General features: G+C 51.6%; 8 protein-coding genes across 8 annotated transcripts; 4 read left to right on the top strand and 4 right to left on the bottom strand.

The window, feature by feature from the left end:
* Window positions 1-105: 105 nt before the first annotated feature.
* HMPREF1120_07388 (uncharacterized protein) lies at window positions 106-849 on the top strand (the record flags this gene model as incomplete). The annotated part of the gene is made up of 1 exon (XM_009161611.1): window positions 106-849. One exon carries the CDS (start codon window positions 106-108, stop codon window positions 847-849), a length of 744 nt encoding a protein of 247 aa, XP_009159859.1.
* Window positions 850-1,693: 844 nt separating this feature from the next.
* Window positions 1,694-2,163, top strand: HMPREF1120_07387 (uncharacterized protein; the record flags this gene model as incomplete). The annotated part of the gene is made up of 2 exons (XM_009161610.1): window positions 1,694-1,952; window positions 2,006-2,163. The coding sequence occupies 2 exons, from the start codon at window positions 1,694-1,696 to the stop codon at window positions 2,161-2,163; spliced, it is 417 nt and encodes a 138-aa protein (XP_009159858.1).
* Window positions 2,164-2,345: 182 nt separating this feature from the next.
* On the bottom strand, window positions 2,346-3,593 carry HMPREF1120_07386 (enoyl-CoA hydratase; the record flags this gene model as incomplete). The annotated part of the gene is made up of 1 exon (XM_009161609.1): window positions 2,346-3,593. One exon carries the CDS (start codon window positions 3,591-3,593, stop codon window positions 2,346-2,348), a length of 1,248 nt encoding a protein of 415 aa, XP_009159857.1.
* A 1,153-nt stretch (window positions 3,594-4,746) lies between these two features.
* HMPREF1120_07385 (esterase/lipase) lies at window positions 4,747-8,341 on the bottom strand (the record flags this gene model as incomplete). Its single annotated transcript, XM_009161608.1, has 2 exons — window positions 4,747-7,911; window positions 7,964-8,341. The coding sequence occupies 2 exons, from the start codon at window positions 8,339-8,341 to the stop codon at window positions 4,747-4,749; spliced, it is 3,543 nt and encodes a 1,180-aa protein (XP_009159856.1).
* Window positions 8,342-9,395: 1,054 nt separating this feature from the next.
* Window positions 9,396-10,634, bottom strand: HMPREF1120_07384 (uncharacterized protein; the record flags this gene model as incomplete). The annotated part of the gene is made up of 1 exon (XM_009161607.1): window positions 9,396-10,634. The coding sequence occupies one exon, from the start codon at window positions 10,632-10,634 to the stop codon at window positions 9,396-9,398; it is 1,239 nt and encodes a 412-aa protein (XP_009159855.1).
* Window positions 10,635-11,730: 1,096 nt separating this feature from the next.
* Window positions 11,731-14,331, bottom strand: HMPREF1120_07383 (uncharacterized protein; the record flags this gene model as incomplete). The annotated part of the gene is made up of 1 exon (XM_009161606.1): window positions 11,731-14,331. The coding sequence occupies one exon, from the start codon at window positions 14,329-14,331 to the stop codon at window positions 11,731-11,733; it is 2,601 nt and encodes an 866-aa protein (XP_009159854.1).
* A 634-nt stretch (window positions 14,332-14,965) lies between these two features.
* HMPREF1120_07382 (uncharacterized protein) lies at window positions 14,966-16,133 on the top strand. The gene has a single exon (XM_009161605.1). The coding sequence runs from the start codon at window positions 15,485-15,487 to the stop codon at window positions 15,911-15,913; it is 429 nt and encodes a 142-aa protein (XP_009159853.1). The 5' UTR covers window positions 14,966-15,484; the 3' UTR covers window positions 15,914-16,133.
* A 222-nt stretch (window positions 16,134-16,355) lies between these two features.
* HMPREF1120_07381 (uncharacterized protein) lies at window positions 16,356-18,686 on the top strand. The gene is made up of 2 exons (XM_009161604.1): window positions 16,356-16,831; window positions 16,973-18,686. The coding sequence occupies exons 1-2, from the start codon at window positions 16,639-16,641 to the stop codon at window positions 18,091-18,093; spliced, it is 1,314 nt and encodes a 437-aa protein (XP_009159852.1). The 5' UTR covers window positions 16,356-16,638; the 3' UTR covers window positions 18,094-18,686.
* The last annotated feature ends 85 nt before the right edge of the window (window positions 18,687-18,771 follow it).

Genomic DNA, 18,771 nt, shown 5'->3' with positions numbered 1-18,771 from the left:
ATAACCCAGCATGTACTGGCTTCCCTGTGAGGGTTACTGAAATGCGTGCGGACGTGCCTTCAGGGGTGCCGGATTCAATGCACGAACATCTGCTGCACAACGCCAATGTGTCTTCTGTCAAAAGGACTGACGGTCGCACATTGTCTAGAAGCCAGTTCGCCGATCCGTCTGAGGCCTACAGTGCTTCTCAACAAGATGCTCCTCCACCAGGGTCTTGCAGGTTGTGAGCCTATCCCTCGGCGTCGGGCGTGCATGGGACTGAATCTCTATTCGCCCTCTGTGGTATGTGGTGCGTTCGACACTTTCACTCGAGTAGGTGTCCTGTTCACTGAGCTGCTCCATCAAATCAGCGGTTCGATAGCCTGTGATGCCTTTGGATGCTTGTCACTTTGCGCACTCTCCTCGTGGCTTGTTGGCATCGGCTCCCCTGCGAAGGAAATGTCCAGGAAAATCTCGAGGAGATGGATACGAGAGAATTATGAAGATCGGCAGAGACCTTACTCCTCTCTGCCGTACCCTTCACTCAGAGACTGGCAACGGATCCCACAATGGTCCGGCAACTTAGATGGACGTGAAGCCATGTTCAAGACGGATAACGACTACCTACATAACCGGGATGATCCGGTTTGCCGAAGAGACAGCTCGTACCGACGGCAGCAAATACAGATTATTGAAGATTTCACGCAGATGGACTGTATGAGTGAGGATCGTCGGTGGAACGGTCCTCCCATAACTGTACCTGGCCAGGTCAGTTGTTCCTTCTCTACTATTGATGGATACCTTGAATCTCGCCATCTCCATGGCTCAGGCTCAGACTTCTCTCGGTATAATCTCATTCTGAGCAGTTGACCGACACATTGGCATACCCACATCCGGTATCCGCTTCACGGTACAGATTGGTCAGCATCGGAGATTCTCTCCGGGCGGCGGACGGGATCTTGATATATCGTCTTCTTTGACTGAGACGGCTTGCCTCACACGCGGCATCATTGTCGTCGGATGAGCGAGAAATAATGATCAACGCCGACACACTGATATCCGATGGGGCAGATTGTCCCAGAGTGGAATCGAGGCCGCCTTAACTGGCTTACCATTTATGAAGAGCGAAATGACAGAAGAAGCAATCAATACATACTTGCACTGCTTCTCGGCTCATTTATTGTCGTTATCATATCCAACTACCTTGCCCGACCGTCCTTTCTAACCACCTACCACTGTGATCTTATCTCGTGTTCAGTCGGGGTATACTATCACAATGTCTTCGCCACACAGCAATCTCGAAATCATGATTGCCACCGCGCCTGAGAAAGAGAACAAGGAGATCATTCCAGACTAGACCTTCAAGCAGAAAACAGTGCCTACGCCGTCAGCGTCCGACCTCCAAGCAGGACCGCTGCTGGTGGAAACTCTGTACATATCTCTGGACCCGGTATTGCGCAAATGGCTCAGCGTACCCAACAACTTCCTGGGCATCAAAGTCGGCCACCGAATGCTTAGTCTGACCATCGCCCGTGTAGTGGCATCGGAGTCACCCGAACACCACCCTGGCGACCTAGTTTCAGGCTAGATAGGCTGGGTGAACTACGCAGTTGTTGAGGCCCGCACGGTCAAAAAGGTTCATGTTCCCGAAGGAGCGAAAGTGAGCGACGCACTGGGACTTTTCGGCCACACGGGGCTTTCTGCATATGTGGACATGCTTCGGATCGGTCGACCAAAGAGTGGCGAGACTGTTCTCGTTAGCGCTGCCGCTGGTGCCGTCGGCAGTGTTGCTGCGCAGATTGCCAAAATCCAGGGTGCCAGGGTCGTCGGCATCGCTGGAGGCGAAGACAAATGCGGATTGCTTCAGGAAGAGCTGGGGCTGGATGTCACCGTGGACTACAAGGCACCTGAATTTGAGCAAGACTTTGCCCAAGCCCTCGATGAAAGGGGCACTGCTGTGTACTTTGACAACGGTAAGTGGTGATGACGGCCGTCATGAAGCTACAAGATTACTGCACTAGTCGAGCTGCTCGAGCTGGTCTGTTGAAGTGGCTGCACGAAGGCCGCCTGCGCCGTGCCGAAACTGTACTTCATGGCGGTCTGGAGCTGGCACCGACTGCCCTTGCGGATCTATTGGCGGGCAAAAACGTGGGCAAGATGATTTTGGAGATCAAAGCCGAGTAGTTGACCAGTAAGCGGTTCAGATCAGACATCAGGAAGAGCTATCAAGTCAGCCTGGATCCGCTTGTTAGGATGTCAAGAACATATTCTATCCCCGGTCGCTCCATCTACCATAGATATTTCAACCATATATAATTCAAAATATTCGACTTTCAAGTAGTCCCCTTGCCTATATATCATCACCATTACCCTCCTCCTCCTCTTTCACCCTTTCCCTCACTCTTCTCCCGTTTCTTCCTCTCCGTAAACTCCCTCATATACCTCCTTGGCTCCGCCCCTCCATCCACCCACATCCTCGCAAACGCCTCAATACCCTTTTCAACACCCTCATTCACCGTACCACACTCCTCCCACTCCCTCACCAAACTCTTCTGCACTCTCATAGCGATCGGTCCATTCTTCGCGATCAACCTCACCTTCTCATCAACTCCCTTTTCCAGCGCTTCAGCATCATCACACACCTCATCAATCAACCCCCACTCCAACATTTTCTGCGCAGAATAATCGCTTTTAGCAAAATACACCAGCTCCCTCGTCCGCTGCCACCCAACAATATTCGCCAATAAGCGCGCCTCAATCACGGACGGAATACCATATCTTGTCTCGGGCATTCCGAACGTTGACCGAGCGGTCGCGTAGCGGAAATCGCATGATGCCGCGAGTTCTAATCCGCCGCCGAAACAGAGGCCGTCGATTTTCGCGATGGTGATTACGGGTAGACACCGGATGGCGTGACAGGCTTTGTGGAGGTGCGTGATGAAGTGTTTGGCTTCGGCGGGTGTCGAGAGGTCGGACATTTCGTGGATGTCGGCGCCGGAAGAGAATGAAGGTGTGTAGGTGCGTGTTGGACTCTGGGAGTGGTTTGGGGAGTAGGAGTTAGAAGGAGATGGAGATGTAGCGCCTCGAATCACTACGCAACGTAGGTCCGGATAGTAACGCAAATCGGATAGGTGATAAAGTGTGTTCGTGAGTTTGGTGATTAGGTGGCTGTTGAGGCTGTTGAGGCGTCGAGCGTGGGAGATTGTGATTGTGGCGACTGTGCCGGTATCGCCGTTGGTGTTGGTATCGGTATTGGTGGTAGTTCCAGCAAGGATATCGTTCAAAATAGGTCTAACATCGCAGAGGATATCGCCTTTCCCTTTCGTCTTATCATCATCGGTACCGTCGTGGTTGTTCGAGCTAGTCAATCCTGATGAAGTGGTCGTGGTCATATATCGCACCCCAAATCCAGCACCAGCACCAGCACCAGCGATCCGGTTGACAATAAGTGTCGAGAATTGGTGTCGTCGTTGCGAAGTACCCAGTCCAAGTTGACGAGTCCCAACACCAGCACAAACATGAGCATGGTTCACTCCGAGTCGTCGCAAGCCGACACCGACACGGCCTGCAGTCGCAGCAACAGCAGCACTTGTTGCCGTCGCCGTCCTCATCATGATGGACAAAGTCATCATCGAACTGGGATCCCCCGTTTACCACCACACAAAGACAATTTCCGAAATTGATAAGAGAAAGAAATATATTACAGAGATGAAAGCCGCTCCACAAACCGGTCACTTTGATCTCCGATGGAGTGCCACGGGTACGGGTACGGGTACCAGCGTCACGAACCCATTTCAGTCACCCCCTAACCTGCTCACAGTACCTTCTACCTGCCTTGTAGCCAGATGATATGGAAGTAATTGGGTGAGATGAGACAGGGTACAGATACCGGGACTTGAATAGAACATGAACAACTCGATCATTCAGACTTCAAGTTGCTGGTGCCCTCGCACTGGCGGTTCGGGTACAAAATGTTGGAGTTGATACTGTACCTTCCTAGGTACCTAGGTAAACCCGCCCCGTGAAGGGGCCGAGATATGTAGAGGCGGAAAGTGGAGAGAGCCGGAGAGGAGAGGAGACAAAATGGAGAAAAAAAAGACAAACAAAAGTACCATGCCGAGGCTGTAGTGTTCATCAACACCTACATCGTGTCCCTATACTGGTACCTGCAAATATAAGTATACGTCAATAATACAATATAATCCGAGTCCCAGTAGCTATATACAAATTCTCACCTGAAAACCCCCTATAGTCACTATCCAACCCCAAATCGGCCGATGGTGAATCACCCGGGCCGCATCCATCAACCGTACAATACAACTTCACTTCATTTTCACTTCACCATACCCATCCCCCAGTAGGTAGTCAGCATACATATATTTCCCACCCGCATAATTATCCTCAACAATCACCACTTCACTTCACCTACACACCATCGGGTCCTATGGCCTAGGTGGTTAGCGGGGGATTTGATTTGGGATTGGTGCCTAGTTCCGAGCGCAACAAACTAGGTCGGCTATAAAATACTTCTCAACCATAATTGTTCGGTCAAAAAACCTAATGGCATAAAACACCGGGGTTTTCAATCACGCATACACCTCCTAGACGACTGGGGCTTGTGAGACCTGTTTTTTGGCCTTTTGCCTTTTTGCAAAAGCCCTTGTTGCCCTTTGCCCTTGTTCCCAAACTTAGCCCTATCAATATATTACAGTCCATTTCATTCTTTTGCCTATATTACTGTGCCTACTTCGCTTCGCTCCGTAGGCATCAATCTTCACAAATCCCCTTCTCCAATGCCGCCAAAGCCGCCTCATACCTCCCTGGTGAATGGTCTCCAAACATATCACGACCAAAGCGCAACTCTCCAAACCGAGTCTCGACATCCCGAATCAATTTGAATTGCACACGGGTAGCCGGCCGGCCTAGAGCCCGATAAAGCTTTTCCGTCCTATCATCCTTGGAATCGTCGGGCCCAAAGACAGCTTCACGAGCGACGTCCGGGTCGAGTCTGTCAAAGACACGCGTTGTCTCAACGACAAACACTTCACCTGGAGGCACGAGTTTATCGTTGATCATGGCGGCGCGCAAGGTCTTGAGAGCCGCCCATGCCCACGTGTCCTCACCAAGTCCATCACCAGCCATATTCTCTGGCGGAGGTGGTCCCTTGGAGTAGTTGTTATAAAAGGACGATTTGACGGCGTTCTTGACGCGCTGCCAGACTCTCGTCTTTAACGCACCGAGAGCGTCCGTCGTGTCCGTCTTGAGATGCAGAGCCACCGTGCGGAAATCGTGCAAGATCCCTAAAGACAAACAGGGGACAATGTCCGAGTGGTTGACCACCGTCGTGATGAGACCTCGCGTAGCAACACGCAACAGCTCAGACATGCATGCTGGGGTTCCGTAGGCATAGACATGAATGGGCCGACCGGCGGGCAGAGTGATCGGTGGAACATACGAGGACGTGTAAGGCCCCGCGCCGCCGGTGGTCTTGTTGTGCGTCGTTATCAACTTGGGCATGTTGCCCGCCGTCACAAACCGCGTCTTGCCGTCCCCGTCAAACGAGGGCTCCGAAATCAAAATGGCGAGAATGGCAGCAACCGCACCCCCGAGAGAGTGTCCACAGAGCACGAGCCCGTAATCGGGGTATTGCTCCAGAGTGGCTTTGATCGTGGCCATGACTCGACTGCCACTGCCACCGAGTAGTCGCCGTGCTGAAGCATGCACTCCCTTGTGCACTTTGTATCGTTGACCCTGCCACACCAGGTCATCGTAGTCACAGGTCATGTCGGTCAAGACATCCTCAAATCCCAAGGTACCACGACACGTCAGCACCACCGCTTTGGAGTCATCGTCAATCGTGATGAAATGTATTAATGGCGATATCGCAGATGGCGACCAGTCCGTGTTCCCGGTCACGCCCTTTGGATCGTAGAACGAAGACAAAAGAATCGTATCTGGAGGTAGTCCAGTATGACTTGAGAACGAGCTATGTTCGTGATGGACGTCCAATGTCATGAGTTCGGTAGCCTTGCTCAACTGTGCTTCAGCCGAAGATAGGCCCATTACCCGTAGAAAGTTCGATCCGTACGATGCGGATGCAAATCGGGCAAACCGTCGCACGGTTTTAACCATGTGGCGGTCCGGGAAAATTCCTGGCACTTTGCCTTTGGATATTAGATCATTGAGTATGTTGTGGTCTTCGTAGATGGATTTTCGATGCACATGTGTCTTGGGTGCTAGAATGATGGCTTCCTGCGAATCCTTGGTCGCCATTGAGTATAGGCTGGGCACAAAGGATCGCGACCGGCGTCGATGCACTGTCCCGCTGGCCGTATCTATTCTAGATTCGGACTCATCGAGCGTGAGCCCAATCTCGGATTTACTCTGTGTGACCCCACTGACAACTCGCGTGTGTGTTCGTGTGAAGGTTGGTGAGCCGGGCCGACTCTCAACCGAGTGTGCAGAGTAGGTCTCTGTCGTCTGAGATACAGCCGAATCCCTTCTCCGGTGATGTAAAGCAAAATAGCTGGACGATTGGTCCTGGCTTAAGCCACGAAGGAGGCTCGGACTAGTCATGGGGGTGGCGCCGTGGCTCAGAGACGTAAAGTTCTTCCGTGGACTCATATCGCCGCGTACTGTGGAGGGTACCCGCGTGCTAAACGGTTGCTGTGCCGGGGCTGGGATAGGAAGCTTCCGCTGGTGAGGTGGGTTTTTGTGGATATCCTTAACGCCTGCCGAAGAATGACTTGGACTGAGCGTCTTCAGGGCCTTCTTGATGACTCCATCTTTGTCGTCCTGGCCGGTCGAGACTGGTTTCTCCCTTTTGTTCTTGACCCGAGGTATCCAACTTGTAGCCTCCGTGTCGGGCGGAGATTTACTGTAAGAGAAAATGGGACGTCGACTTTTCTTCTGGTTAGCCACTGGGCCAACGTCTTTCGGCGCCGTCGTTTCCACAGGTTCCTCTTCGTGGTCGGAGTTGAAAACAGCGGCATCTTCCATCGGCGCAGGTTCATCCACCACCGAGATTCGTTTCGATCCAGCATTCTTCATATACAAACCGTCCCCATCATGATGATCAACTGGAGATTCGTCGCCACGCGTCAGCCGCAACTGGTCAACCATGGACGGAATATCCCTACTGCTGGACTTCTTCAACGCAGTGCGGAAGATGACAGTTTGGTGAGGCTCGTTTTGTCCGCCATTTCCGGCATCGCCATGGTGCAAGCTCTCGGCAACCATGACAGTACCAGGTGGAGGGTCAATATGTGTTGTTTGGGAATCGTAGATGTCCACTTTGATAGTTTTGGCCGTGATTGTCTCCTCGGTGATGACGGCTCGGGTCCCAGTAGGCAGCTGGCTCATGATGCGTTCCCGGATCTCCTCGTCGGTCAAGTTCGTCTGGGTCTCAGGTACTGAAGTCACAGCCGAAGGATCAAACAATGTGCCACGCTCTAATACATCAAACTCGTCCTCTCCATCGGGAGATGCGAATGTCATAGGCGGTGCCGTGGGATTGGGCTGGATGCTGATTACTCCTTTCCTTCTTGTGCCGACTACATCGGCCTTGAAGCCTTTATCGTCAATGACAGCATCCCAGATGGTTTCCTCGCCGCCAGCATCTCTAAAATCCAGCTCGGTCTTCCGACGACCCCATCTCTGTAGCATGACAAATCCGATCGTGCCGATGATGAGGTCCAGATATGTAACCACCTCCCCGTTGCTTCCAGGCTCGGGCTTGTTCAATTCATCTTTGATCAGCGTGATTATGGCAGCAACCGCGCGCGAGGACTCCGTCGAGCCGAGTATGGCATTCAGGGTCGCCAGGCCTTGGATTGAGAGACCGGAGATCGAGTTCATGGACGCTTCAGTGAGGTAGAAGCCTGCCGAGGCCACAAAGGAAACAGTCGAGATGGTCGAGTGCAACGCAGATATCTAGATATGGTCAGCTGAAGTTGTTTGTTGTTTATGTCTTGTAGAACCATACGCTTCTCTCCAGCAAGTTCTCTGCTTCACTCCTCCCCAGATCTCCATGGCTGCGAGCAGAGACATCTCTTCCTGCGGCAACCAGAACGGATTCCAGAGCACTCCGGCTGACGGACAAGGTCTTCAGTGTGGCCTCTCGTCCAGCGTATAGACCCCATCCGCCGACTTTGGTGCCCGCACGAACATAGAAGGATGTCAAGCCGGTGATGCCGCTGATGACGGCCGCGGCGGGCGCAGGCAAGAGGGTCCTCCCTTGCAGCGGTGGCGCGAGGACAATTTCCTTCAGTTCACTGGCATCCTGGTCATCTGCGGACTCTCCCGCAGTTATGTCGGCGGTAGCATCATCGGGCCCGGTCTCTTTGCTGCGCGCCCAAAACATGGTGCCGGGAAGCGGGCAATTCGAGGTCGGAGGACCGTATGAGGGGCGAGGCGGGTTCCCGTTTCACGTCGGGCTCCATGAAGTCTTCGACCAGTGCAGAGGGAACAAAGAGAATGAAGTAGACACAAGCAACTCAACAATCACTTGTGACCATGCAGGTACGCGTCAGGTGCCTGGCATGGGAGACATGTGGCAACACCATCATCGTATTCCAATATTGCCGACTACTAGTAGTCCCAGTCCCGGGCGGTCCAAGCTGAGTGTTGTTGGGCGTTAATCGACAACTTACACGAGTCACGTTGGACAAAAATGACGTGGATCGAGGCTTTCCATCAGCTGCCCTGTTCACTGTTCTTTCGTCCAGTTTCTTCACACCCATAACTCATGTCGTTTGCTGTATGACCTTCAAAGAAAATATTACCTGTTCCAAATGCCCGATCCCCTGGTTCTACTATTGGATGCGGGTCGGCATGGCCTGTCGATTGGAGTTAGAACCTGGTCGTAGCCCATGTCAAACGCCAGCCTGATTACAATCCCTGTTCACAGCAAGGCAGCGCACCCTTTCCGCTTGTTCACATGCTCTCCTGCCTACGCCGACATGTGAAAGGCGGAGGGAGGACACCAGAAACCTGATGAATCGAGTGCTGATCTGGCATACTAGTAGCACTGGTCTACCAAATCCACGTGGAAGATCGATGCTGATGTGGCTGCTACAACTATCGGAGAAGTCATTCTACGCGGGAGAGAATTTGAGGAACGCTTTTGAGTGGTATAATGTAATGAATGAACTTTTGATTTATCGCCTTCGTGGGCGGGCTCCGTAGAGCATCTAGACTGAATAGTCCGACCGTGTTGGTCCCATGTCCCATATATCCCAAACTCCCAGATTCCCAATATCCCAATATTTGCCATTCTAGAGGCGAAAGCTTCACAGACGCCATGCTAATCAACGACGAACCCAACCATAATGAAAGACTTCAAGTATCTCCGACTCCACTTCCTGATATCACCATTGTTTCCCTTCCAGGTCACGGCCAGCGTGAGTCCCGGGCGATCAGACCGCGAGGAATGCGTCTGCGGGTATCTGACCTTGTTCCTTGAGTTGCATGAAGTTTGCCATTGCCGTGGGGTAATCCCAGTTGTTGGCAGAGAGGCAGTTTTCGACCCATTGTAATTTGAGGCGGGTCTCGAAGCTGAATTGAAGGCCCATTTGTTCTTTGAGCAGAACATCAGCGGCCTTGTCTGGCGTGGCGACTCCGAAAGTCGAGCCAGGTGGCAGTTCAGGGTGAACGACCGGTTGAACGGGAGCTGCGGTGGCTCCGGTGGTTTGTGGTTGAGTTGGCGATCCACCAAAAGATGGACCTTGTTGTTGCGGGGCCTGGTTCAAGGCCTGTTGAACCGGTTCATTGTTGTACATTTTCAAGTTGGGGTACCATTTGACAAGCGTCTGTAGCGTGTCTGGTTTCAAAGCAACCGGATTGCCGGTGAGAATGAGGTGCTCGAGCTCCCGGAACTGGTTCTTCCAGAACTTGAGAGCACCGAGGTCTTCGAGGTTGTTGTTTGCAAGGTCCAGGTTGTGGACATGAGGAAAGACACTGGCAAGAGAGATGATGTCTCGTACAGTGGCGATGCCATTGTCTCGTAAGCTTACGCTCGTGACGGCATCAGTTCGTTTGGGTTCAGTTTCCCAGATCTTGGTTTCGCAGATGGTAAAGATGGCTCGGTACACTTTGGGTGCATCGAGCGTGGAAAGGCCGGAACTCAAGAGTTCCGGGTCAGCGACCAGCGCGTTCAGGATGAGATGTTTGTCACCGGGATGGTAACGTTTGTGGATGACGGAGATGATGATGTTCTCGATCTCAGACGTCAACAAATCCCTTGGGTTGTTGCCGCGGCGAGTATTCTGGTTGCGAGGCCCAGTAGGGGGCTGTACTGCACCGCCATTCTGGAAGCCGTTTCTTGTTGGTTGCGAGATTCGCCCTTCAAGAGGGGCATTATGAGGTTGATTGTGAGACTGAGTTTGTTGATTGCGCGGAGGTCTGGCGTCTTCGACGACCAGCGTCGCTCCGGCGAACGTGAAGCCGTTCAGATGGAGGTAACGAGATTTCTCGTGTGTGTAGACTGTGATGAGGAGCACAGTCCGGCCGGCCAAGCGATGAGAGATGATCTCGCGGCCAGATTTCTTTTCGAGGAAGCCAATCAAGGCTTCGAGGCCTTGGTCGGGCTTGTTTGACAGTTTGCTCGTGGTCCATCCTTTGACGGCCACTTCAGTGGTGCTCGAGTAGGGAGCCATTGTGTAGATGAGATGGTTGAAGTAGTGTGGAATCAATGTCCGTTGTCAAGTAAGAGTATGGTGCAGAGCGACTCTGATGAGCAGCTCTGATGATTGATTTGTCTTGCTTCAGATTGAAGCAGATTTGAGAAGTGGTAGAGGTGTAACGTGCTTGAGATTTGCACAGATTTGCCTGGAGGCTTGAAAGACTGATGTGTAGATTGCACAGAGGCTTTGAAGACTGTCGAGTACCGACTTGAGATTGTTTTGAGATTGCAACTGAGACTTGGATGAGCGTCGAGTACCGACTTGAGATTGTCTTGAGATTTGCACCGAGGCTTTGTCTTTGTAGTGAGAGTGGTAGAGTGATGGAGTGATTTGCACAGAGGCTTGAAATGTGATTGTAAGATTTGCACAGAGGCTTGTAAATGTGATTTGAGAGTGAGTGAGAGTGTGAGAGTGGTAGGAAGGAGGAAGAGAGGGAGAGGGAAGAGGACGAGGGAGAGAAGTGTTCTTGTAGTTCGAGTCGTGGGCAGTGCTGGAAGTGAGCCGGACTCGAGAGGAAACGAAGATCAAAGTCAAGAGTTGGTGAGAACGCGGTACGCACGTGATCGGCAGCCACTAAACCCAATCCGGCTATAGAACCGCTCTTTTGTAGAGTTTCTTTCAACGCCGCCTGTTTGAGTGCCTGAGTTCCATTGGCACTCCTTGTTACTAGTGATTGTTGATTGTCTGGCAATGGGTGGCATTCGAAGTCTAATTGTGTACAAGTGTCCTTATCGGCTTTGTTCTCCAGCAGTTACTGCCTCGCTATATACATTGTTCATGTTGTTGCTATCAGTGAGACCTCCCAGACATTCTCGACAGCTCTGGGGAAGTATATGGAGGACGCAATCATTGCACATATGCAGATACCTTTCACTGCTGCCCTGTATACCCCATTGACAATGACGGACTGAAACACTCGCCGCCTACAGAGTCAACCCAGCCTACAATGGCCAAGCCAGTACCAGAGGGTGTGGTGGGTCCCAATGCTGGTGGTAGTATAGACTTTGCAAAAAACGCTCAAGTTTCAATGATACTTGTCGTTTGGACGAGCCTCTAGGATACATCCGACCTATCGTCCATTCATCTTTTCCTCAGAAGGGGCAGAACTGGCTGTCTTGTTACTGCCGAACCGGCCGATCCCTCCAAATCCACCCAGGTCACGCTTGAAGAATTTGCCAATATTTCTGAGGTTCTCATTTAGCTTTGCACCTGCTTCGCCTGATCCAGCCGAAGATGTGCCGTCTCCTACCATGGCACCGCCAGCTGCGCCTCCACTAGCTGGTGGTGGACTGAGTGCCCCTTCTCTGGGCGTCCCTATGCCTCCCAGACTCGGGCTGCTGAACCGGTCGATAATTGCGTTGCCTAGCCCAGAGGCATCGAACTTCATGTTCGCCGGCAAGTTGGCCGTGCTCAGTGAGGCAGCTGCTGAATTGCCCAGGGCCGAGAGATTGTGCAAAGCAGTGGCTGGGCTAGAGTTGGCCATGTTACCACCACTGGTAGATGTCGAGCCAGACAAGTTCAACGAGGTGAGCAGGGGAGACTTCTCCACCAAAGAGTCTTTGTACCGTGGACTAAACTTATGCATCTGGAAGAGTTCCACCAGATGGCTCTGCTCTGTCTTGCCACGTATCCCTTTCAGCTCGAGAATCTTGCGGAAATTGACTTCTGACAAGTCGGCAATGTGAATAAGGTAGGCCTGAACCAGAGCTTCCGGTGGAGACGGTCGAACTTGTAGAGTCTTCAACAGTGGCTCGATTTTGTTGAAGGCTGCCGCAACCCTTTTAAGGAACAATGTGGGAGGCGTTCCGGGCAAGATGTGACTTAACGTGTTTCTGATTTCATGGGTGTCCAGTAACATCTGCTCTGCTCCACCCTCAGAAATGGGTTTACACTGTGCAACATTGGAGATGTAGGTCGATGCCAGCAGTTCCACCAGGTTGTCGGCAAAGGCCCGGGCATATTGCTGTTTGTGAAGCATCCCCAAGATCTCGCCCGATTTGTCTTTGATGCGGCTCTCTAAGCCAGTGATGTAAGCGCTCTGGTTCTCGCAGCTTTCAATCTTCGACCACGCCATATTGCGCATTTCTCTCCAGCTTGGCTCGAGGTCAACCTCGACGCGTCGAACGAGGCCACGGACAGCAGCACTAGCTATACCCATAAAGGCATCCGCCTGACTCTGTAGATCAACATTATCCTTCAGGTTTTCGTCGATGCGACTCTTGATCTTTTCTTCGAGGGAGTTGCACGTGTTGAAACAGTAATCGGCAGTGTTGAGGACTAGAATCATGTCTTCAACAGTGGGGATCCGAGATGGCGTCCCACCTGACGGCTTCTCTGAGATGTAGAACAGCAACACCTGCTGAGCGTACTGATCCAAATAGCGGCCAAATACCCTTGATAGATCGAGCAACGGTTGTCCCGTGGAGAGCTTTGCACACTGTGCCAGGGCATGGCGGTAAAAGTTGAACAGCTCGGTAGAGGAGACGATGACTTGCTGAGAAGAAAACTCTTCATCTGGCAGCCTAGCCGGCCTTTGTTTGTACTGTGGTATCAGTGTGGCCAGCTCTTTGTCTTGTGCCTCGACCCATAAGCTCAGATACGGCTCGAAAGCACTTGAGATGGGCTGACCGAAAACTTGAGCATCGTTAGCGGAGGCTGTTGTGTCAATGGACGTTCGAGAAGTCTGATTAAATCTCCTTTCGAGACCATGCTCGAAGTCGAGAGTCTGTTGAAGGCATGATACCAATAGCTTGACATCAATTGTTTGCCCATTACGCGTTGATCTGGACAAGATGCCTTTGAAGTCGTCTCGCGTCCCTTCGGCGAATACGTTGGCCAGGATTTCGTTGACACGCCAGTGTGGCGGGAAAATGGCCGCATGCTCCTCATCATATATCTTCAAGGTCTTCTTGAACCACGCGTATCGCCGATCGATGTTGTCGAGGGACCCGGCTTCCTGGTCCCCCTTGAATATATGGCGGTACTGTCGTAACTGGGTGTTGCAGTACCAGGTGATCAACCTCGATCGAGCCGAGTCACCAAGAGCGTCTACTACCAGGCAGGCTTCATGCAGCAATCCTCTCTTCTGCGGCACCTCCTCCTTGGTGAAAGTGATCTCGAAGTCCTCGCAGACCTGTTCCAAAAGTTCCCGCTGCAAGTCCGCCACGTTTCTACTCAAAGTGGCGATCTGGTCAATGGAGCGGTACGATTTGAAATATGCCATAAGCTGGATGACTGCCTGCAAGAGCTGGGCACATTCTCTGTACTGCCTCGGTTTGATCAACGCCCTCAGTTGCTCATATGCCGTTGTCAGCATCTGCAACCTCTTCAGAGCCGTCATAGACAATGTAAGATTCTTCTTCGTGTTGTCCAACTGCTTGATATCCGCCGTCATTTCGGTGATGTTGCGCTCCGTCTGTAACGCTCGCTCGCGCACGTGTTCGATGCGTTGAAACAGGTCGGCCAGTTCTGCTTTGGCCGCCTCCATCCGCTCCAGACATTCAGCATTTGACCGGATCTGCTCATCCTCGAGCGCCTCGATCTCGTCGTCAAGATCATCTTGGTATGCTTGAAGAGCCTCGTAGGTCTGTCCAACGGACGACAGTGTGGAAGGGTGCGAGAAGATCAAATCCAGATGTTCCAAGGGGTCATAATTGTCTGTTGAGGACATATTAGAACGGCACAACCACCGGGTTCACGGGAACGACACTTGCCTGAGTCGAGCAGATCGACCTCCTGATGCACCCCATTGACGGGCATGTGGACTGCGTGGCCGAGGTTTGGAGTTGCTACAGGAGTCGTAAGGGGAAGAAGCCAAAGGCATGGCCCTTTGGTTGTGAGAGAGAAAGGTGTGTGAATCTAGGAGGTAATCCTCCCCGGCCTGTGACAGCTTGGCCTCTCGTAGAAGTACTACAGGCTACCGGTATACGATCAATGTACGTGCTGAGGCCAGTTGTATCCCTACTAGTATCATACAACTTCCCTCTCCATGGCGCGCACTGGAGACGTCAACTAAAATTACGCGCCGCTTTAGCAGCATTCAACTGCATCACAACCACGAAACTCAGAGTAGGATGTCGGTCTATACTGAGTACTCGCGCACAGAGGGCTCAAGATTGCTTCTCCGGAATACAGACACAATGAGACATGTCCACACCCTAGCGAGACTTTGAATGCATTGTTTACAACTACTACATTACCCGTACTAGTACCCCATACCTTCTTTGGTGCTGCTACAAATTGACGCCGCTGAGCCCTCGCGATACCTTCCGCATAAAATCTGATCCATCCACCAATCAACCAAATTTCGACCGACTCCCTATTATTTTCACTTAAGTTCGTTCCTTGCAACAACGGCCACGACCAGCTTCTTTTATTTTGTTTTCCTCTAGGAAATTTGTTCACTCCTTCAGGAATGAGGATCATGTCCTTTCAACATGTGGGATCAGCCATCCCACAAATTGTAAAGACAGAACAATCCATGGCGATTGGTGCCTAACCGTGGCCCATACTCTACACCTCTCTTGACAAAATGACATTGACCTGCTACTAGTGCTAACAACATAAATACTCAAAACCAAAAAGAAACACACATACAGATTACATACGCCAGATGACTACAGCTATGTCAAAGTTCAACCTGATCTCGCCTAACTAACTCATCAGCGCATGCTTTTGCTCAACCTGCACAGATCAACCTTCCACTGGTTTCGTTCCCAGGTAAGCCTAACAAACCACCCTTCCCCATTCCAATATTCTTCTCTACATACCCCGATCTACAATCCTACCTTCTCTCCTGTCTCTATGATGAACAAAGAAACCATATGGCATTAGGAAGAGCCGGAAAAGGATGCTCCAGGGTTTTCAAAAAGAAGCAGCCCCTGCCATTTCTTCGAAGGAACAGAAAAAACAATTCAGGTTGGCGTTACAAAAGCGCCGGGGGCCGGGGTATCGTCAAATATCCCGCTTTTTGCCCTTTTCTCTCGCCGCTTGATGTCGTCTTTCTGTTCTCTCAAGATGTGGTTTGGGGCACCTGGAGACGTCGATGCTTAGAACTGGTTCTTCTGAAAGAGACGATAAAAGAAATATCGCATATGAGGTCACATGAAGGCGGAGAAAGCCAGCCCTTCGCTTGTCGCAGAAATGCGTGGGATCCCCTTCTGCTCACGTACCTCCTACCTTGCCCTCGTCAGATTCCCGTTTTGATTCTCCAGTTCCACGAGTGGAAAATGCTGACGATGCCCACCCGTTGAAGAAAACTTTAGGACCATATTACATGTGCATGTATGCACTTACAAGTTCAGAGGCAGGGAGGTCCACAAACCCCGGACAGATACTGGCATGCTAGCAGGCCTGTTTATAACCCGTGTTTTCAACTTCTAGGTACTACTTACTGTACAGTAGGTTAGGTACAACCCTACATAATCTATATTGTGTCTCTGTTGCTTGTGGTATTACCGCATCTTCTCCTCGCTGCAGTTTCTGGACCACCTCTCTGGGGTCTTCCAGATTATATCCTCTCCGAGTAGTTGCCATGGTAGGTAGGGTAGTGCCTGGGAAGCTGCTATTAGACTCCGTAAGGTAGACGACTGCTAGTGTACTACATTTGTAGGTAGGGATGAAAGGGGTGGAGCACTGCACTGTCGGGCGCAGGAATTCTCCGAAACACGCGCGGGATTCTTGCGACTACCGCATGGAACATGTTGTCCACTTCAAGGTCAACTTGTTAGCACTCCTAGCACTACGACTGTCATTGTGCCACGTCTTGATGTCCCCGTCTATGCCAACATGTCACATTATGCTTGCATGACAGGTTTCCCGGAGTCCTAAGGTTTCAATGCCTGCCTGAGCAGAACTACATTGGGTTACTGCAGGCGGCGTAATCGCAATCGCGCTCAGGCTCTCGACCCGACCGACCACTGACTGGGGCCCCTACATCTGGGCTTGAAGTGAAGATCCTGCCACCTCCGAGTCGAAGATGCCAGCGAAAACGAGGTTCACACGGCTTGACGCCTTCACCAAGACAGTCGAGGACGCGCGGATACGAACGACGTCCGGGGGAATTGTGACGATAGTATCGATCCTCGTGGTGATATATTTGATTCTAGGAGAATGGGCAGACTACAGAAGGATAGTGGTGCAGCCGGAATTGGTGGTTGATAAAGGACGAGGTTAGCAGAAGCCAAACACAACACAAAACACACGTATACACCCCATATGTACTGGTGGTCGAGTGGAATGCTTTCCTTGGATTCGAGCAAGGAGAGAGATGTGAATAAAGGATGTTTCGCTGACGTTGTTGAGTTCTACAGGAGAAAAAATGGAAATCCATCTCAACATCACATTCCCCCGAATTCCCTGCGAACTCCTCACCCTGGACGTGATGGACGTATCGGGCGAACAACAAAGCGGCGTAGTCCACGGCGTCAACAAGGTCCGACTAACCTCAGTCGCCGAGGGATCACGAGTCATCGACACGCAAGCACTCCAACTCCACCAACAAGCCGAAGTCTCGTCCCATCTCGACCCAGACTACTGCGGTTCATGCTACTCAGCGCCTGCACCGCCGAACGCCAAAAAACCAGGGTGCTGCAATACATGCGACGAAGTGCGCGAAGCATACGCAGCCAACAGCTGGGCATTCGGCCGTGGTGAAGGAGTCGAGCAATGCGAGCGCGAAGGCTACGGGGCGCGACTGGACGAGCAGCGCCACGAAGGATGTCGGATCGAAGGAGTCATCCGAGTCAACAAAGTAGTAGGCAATTTCCACATTGCGCCCGGGCGGAGTTTCAGCAATGGCAACATGCACGTCCACGACCTCAACAATTTCTTCGACACGCCCATCGAGGGCGGGCATACATTCACACACGAAATCCATTCACTCCGCTTCGGTCCACAACTATCTGACCAGGAAGCGAAATGGACAGGTGCTGATCACCACCTCAACGCCAACCCGCTGGACGGACTGCGGCAAGAGACAGATGAACCAGGCTACAACTTCATGTACTTTATCAAAGTTGTCTCGACGTCCTATTTACCCCTTGGTTGGGACGAGGACAAGTCCATCCAGCAGCATTCCAGTCTAAGTGACTTGATACCGCTGGGAATGCATGGCAAAGGTGCGGGCAGCCAGGGGTCCATCGAGACACATCAGTATTCCGTCACGTCGCATAAGAGGTCGTTGGCGGGCGGCAACGATGCCGCGGAGGGCCACAAGGAGAGGTTGCATGCCCATGGTGGTATTCCTGGTGTTTTCTTCTCTTACGATATCAGTCCGATGAAGGTCATCAATCGCGAGGTCAGGCCGAAGAGTTTTGCTAATTTCTTGACTGGTGTTTGTGCCGTTATTGGTGGCACTTTGACTGTCGCTGCGGCTATTGATCGTGGCCTGTATGAGGGCGCTACGAGACTCAAAAAGGTCCATCAGGGCTGAGTGTGAGTGCTGGGCTGCCATAGTGTGTGATGATGAGTGATGAGCGAAGGTGAGAAGTGGAAAGGGAGAGGCGTTTCACGTCTGAAAGCAACGGAGGGGCTTTGTTTTAGATAGTTCTTCAAAGAGAAGCCCAAAGAAAATTTTATCCAAGCGCGGCATTGCAGTTGAAGAGTTGCCACAGAGAGCTAAAGAAAAAAGCTTGCGAGGTGGTATTGTGTTGAGCAGAGCTGTGTTGAGATTTGGATACCTAGGTGCTAGTACTGTCACACCGCATTGATACCCAAGGAAAGCGATCAGAGTAGAAGTCGTTGGCGAGTTGAGATTATGATGAGGGCCGACGGCCTTTGAAAAGCGAGCTATGGGGTAAAGAGATAGGATAGACGAAGCTTTTGCATCTTGTACCACTACTACCTAGGTACGATACTCGCCAGCTGAGGCTCTTTTATTTTGGTTATTATTTCGCGTGAACGATAAGGCTCATCGAAAATTCTCACTGAATCATAATGTATTCAGCTAACTGCGGACTACAAAACTGGTAGCTTCTATGCCTACCGAAGCTGCAACTGCACTCCATGTGCCGGTCCACTTTTGCCCATTCCATTCGTCTTTCAAACCATTGATTCAATGCAAGGAATCGCTGAAGAAAGAAACCCAATTCGACACCGGACGCCTTAGAAA

Source organism: Exophiala dermatitidis (assembly GCF_000230625.1).
Source record: "Exophiala dermatitidis NIH/UT8656 unplaced genomic scaffold supercont1.6, whole genome shotgun sequence".
Classification (NCBI taxonomy): domain Eukaryota; kingdom Fungi; phylum Ascomycota; class Eurotiomycetes; order Chaetothyriales; family Herpotrichiellaceae; genus Exophiala; species Exophiala dermatitidis.
Note: the sequence above shows the minus strand (reverse complement) of the source record. Positions and strands in the feature narration are given on the sequence as shown.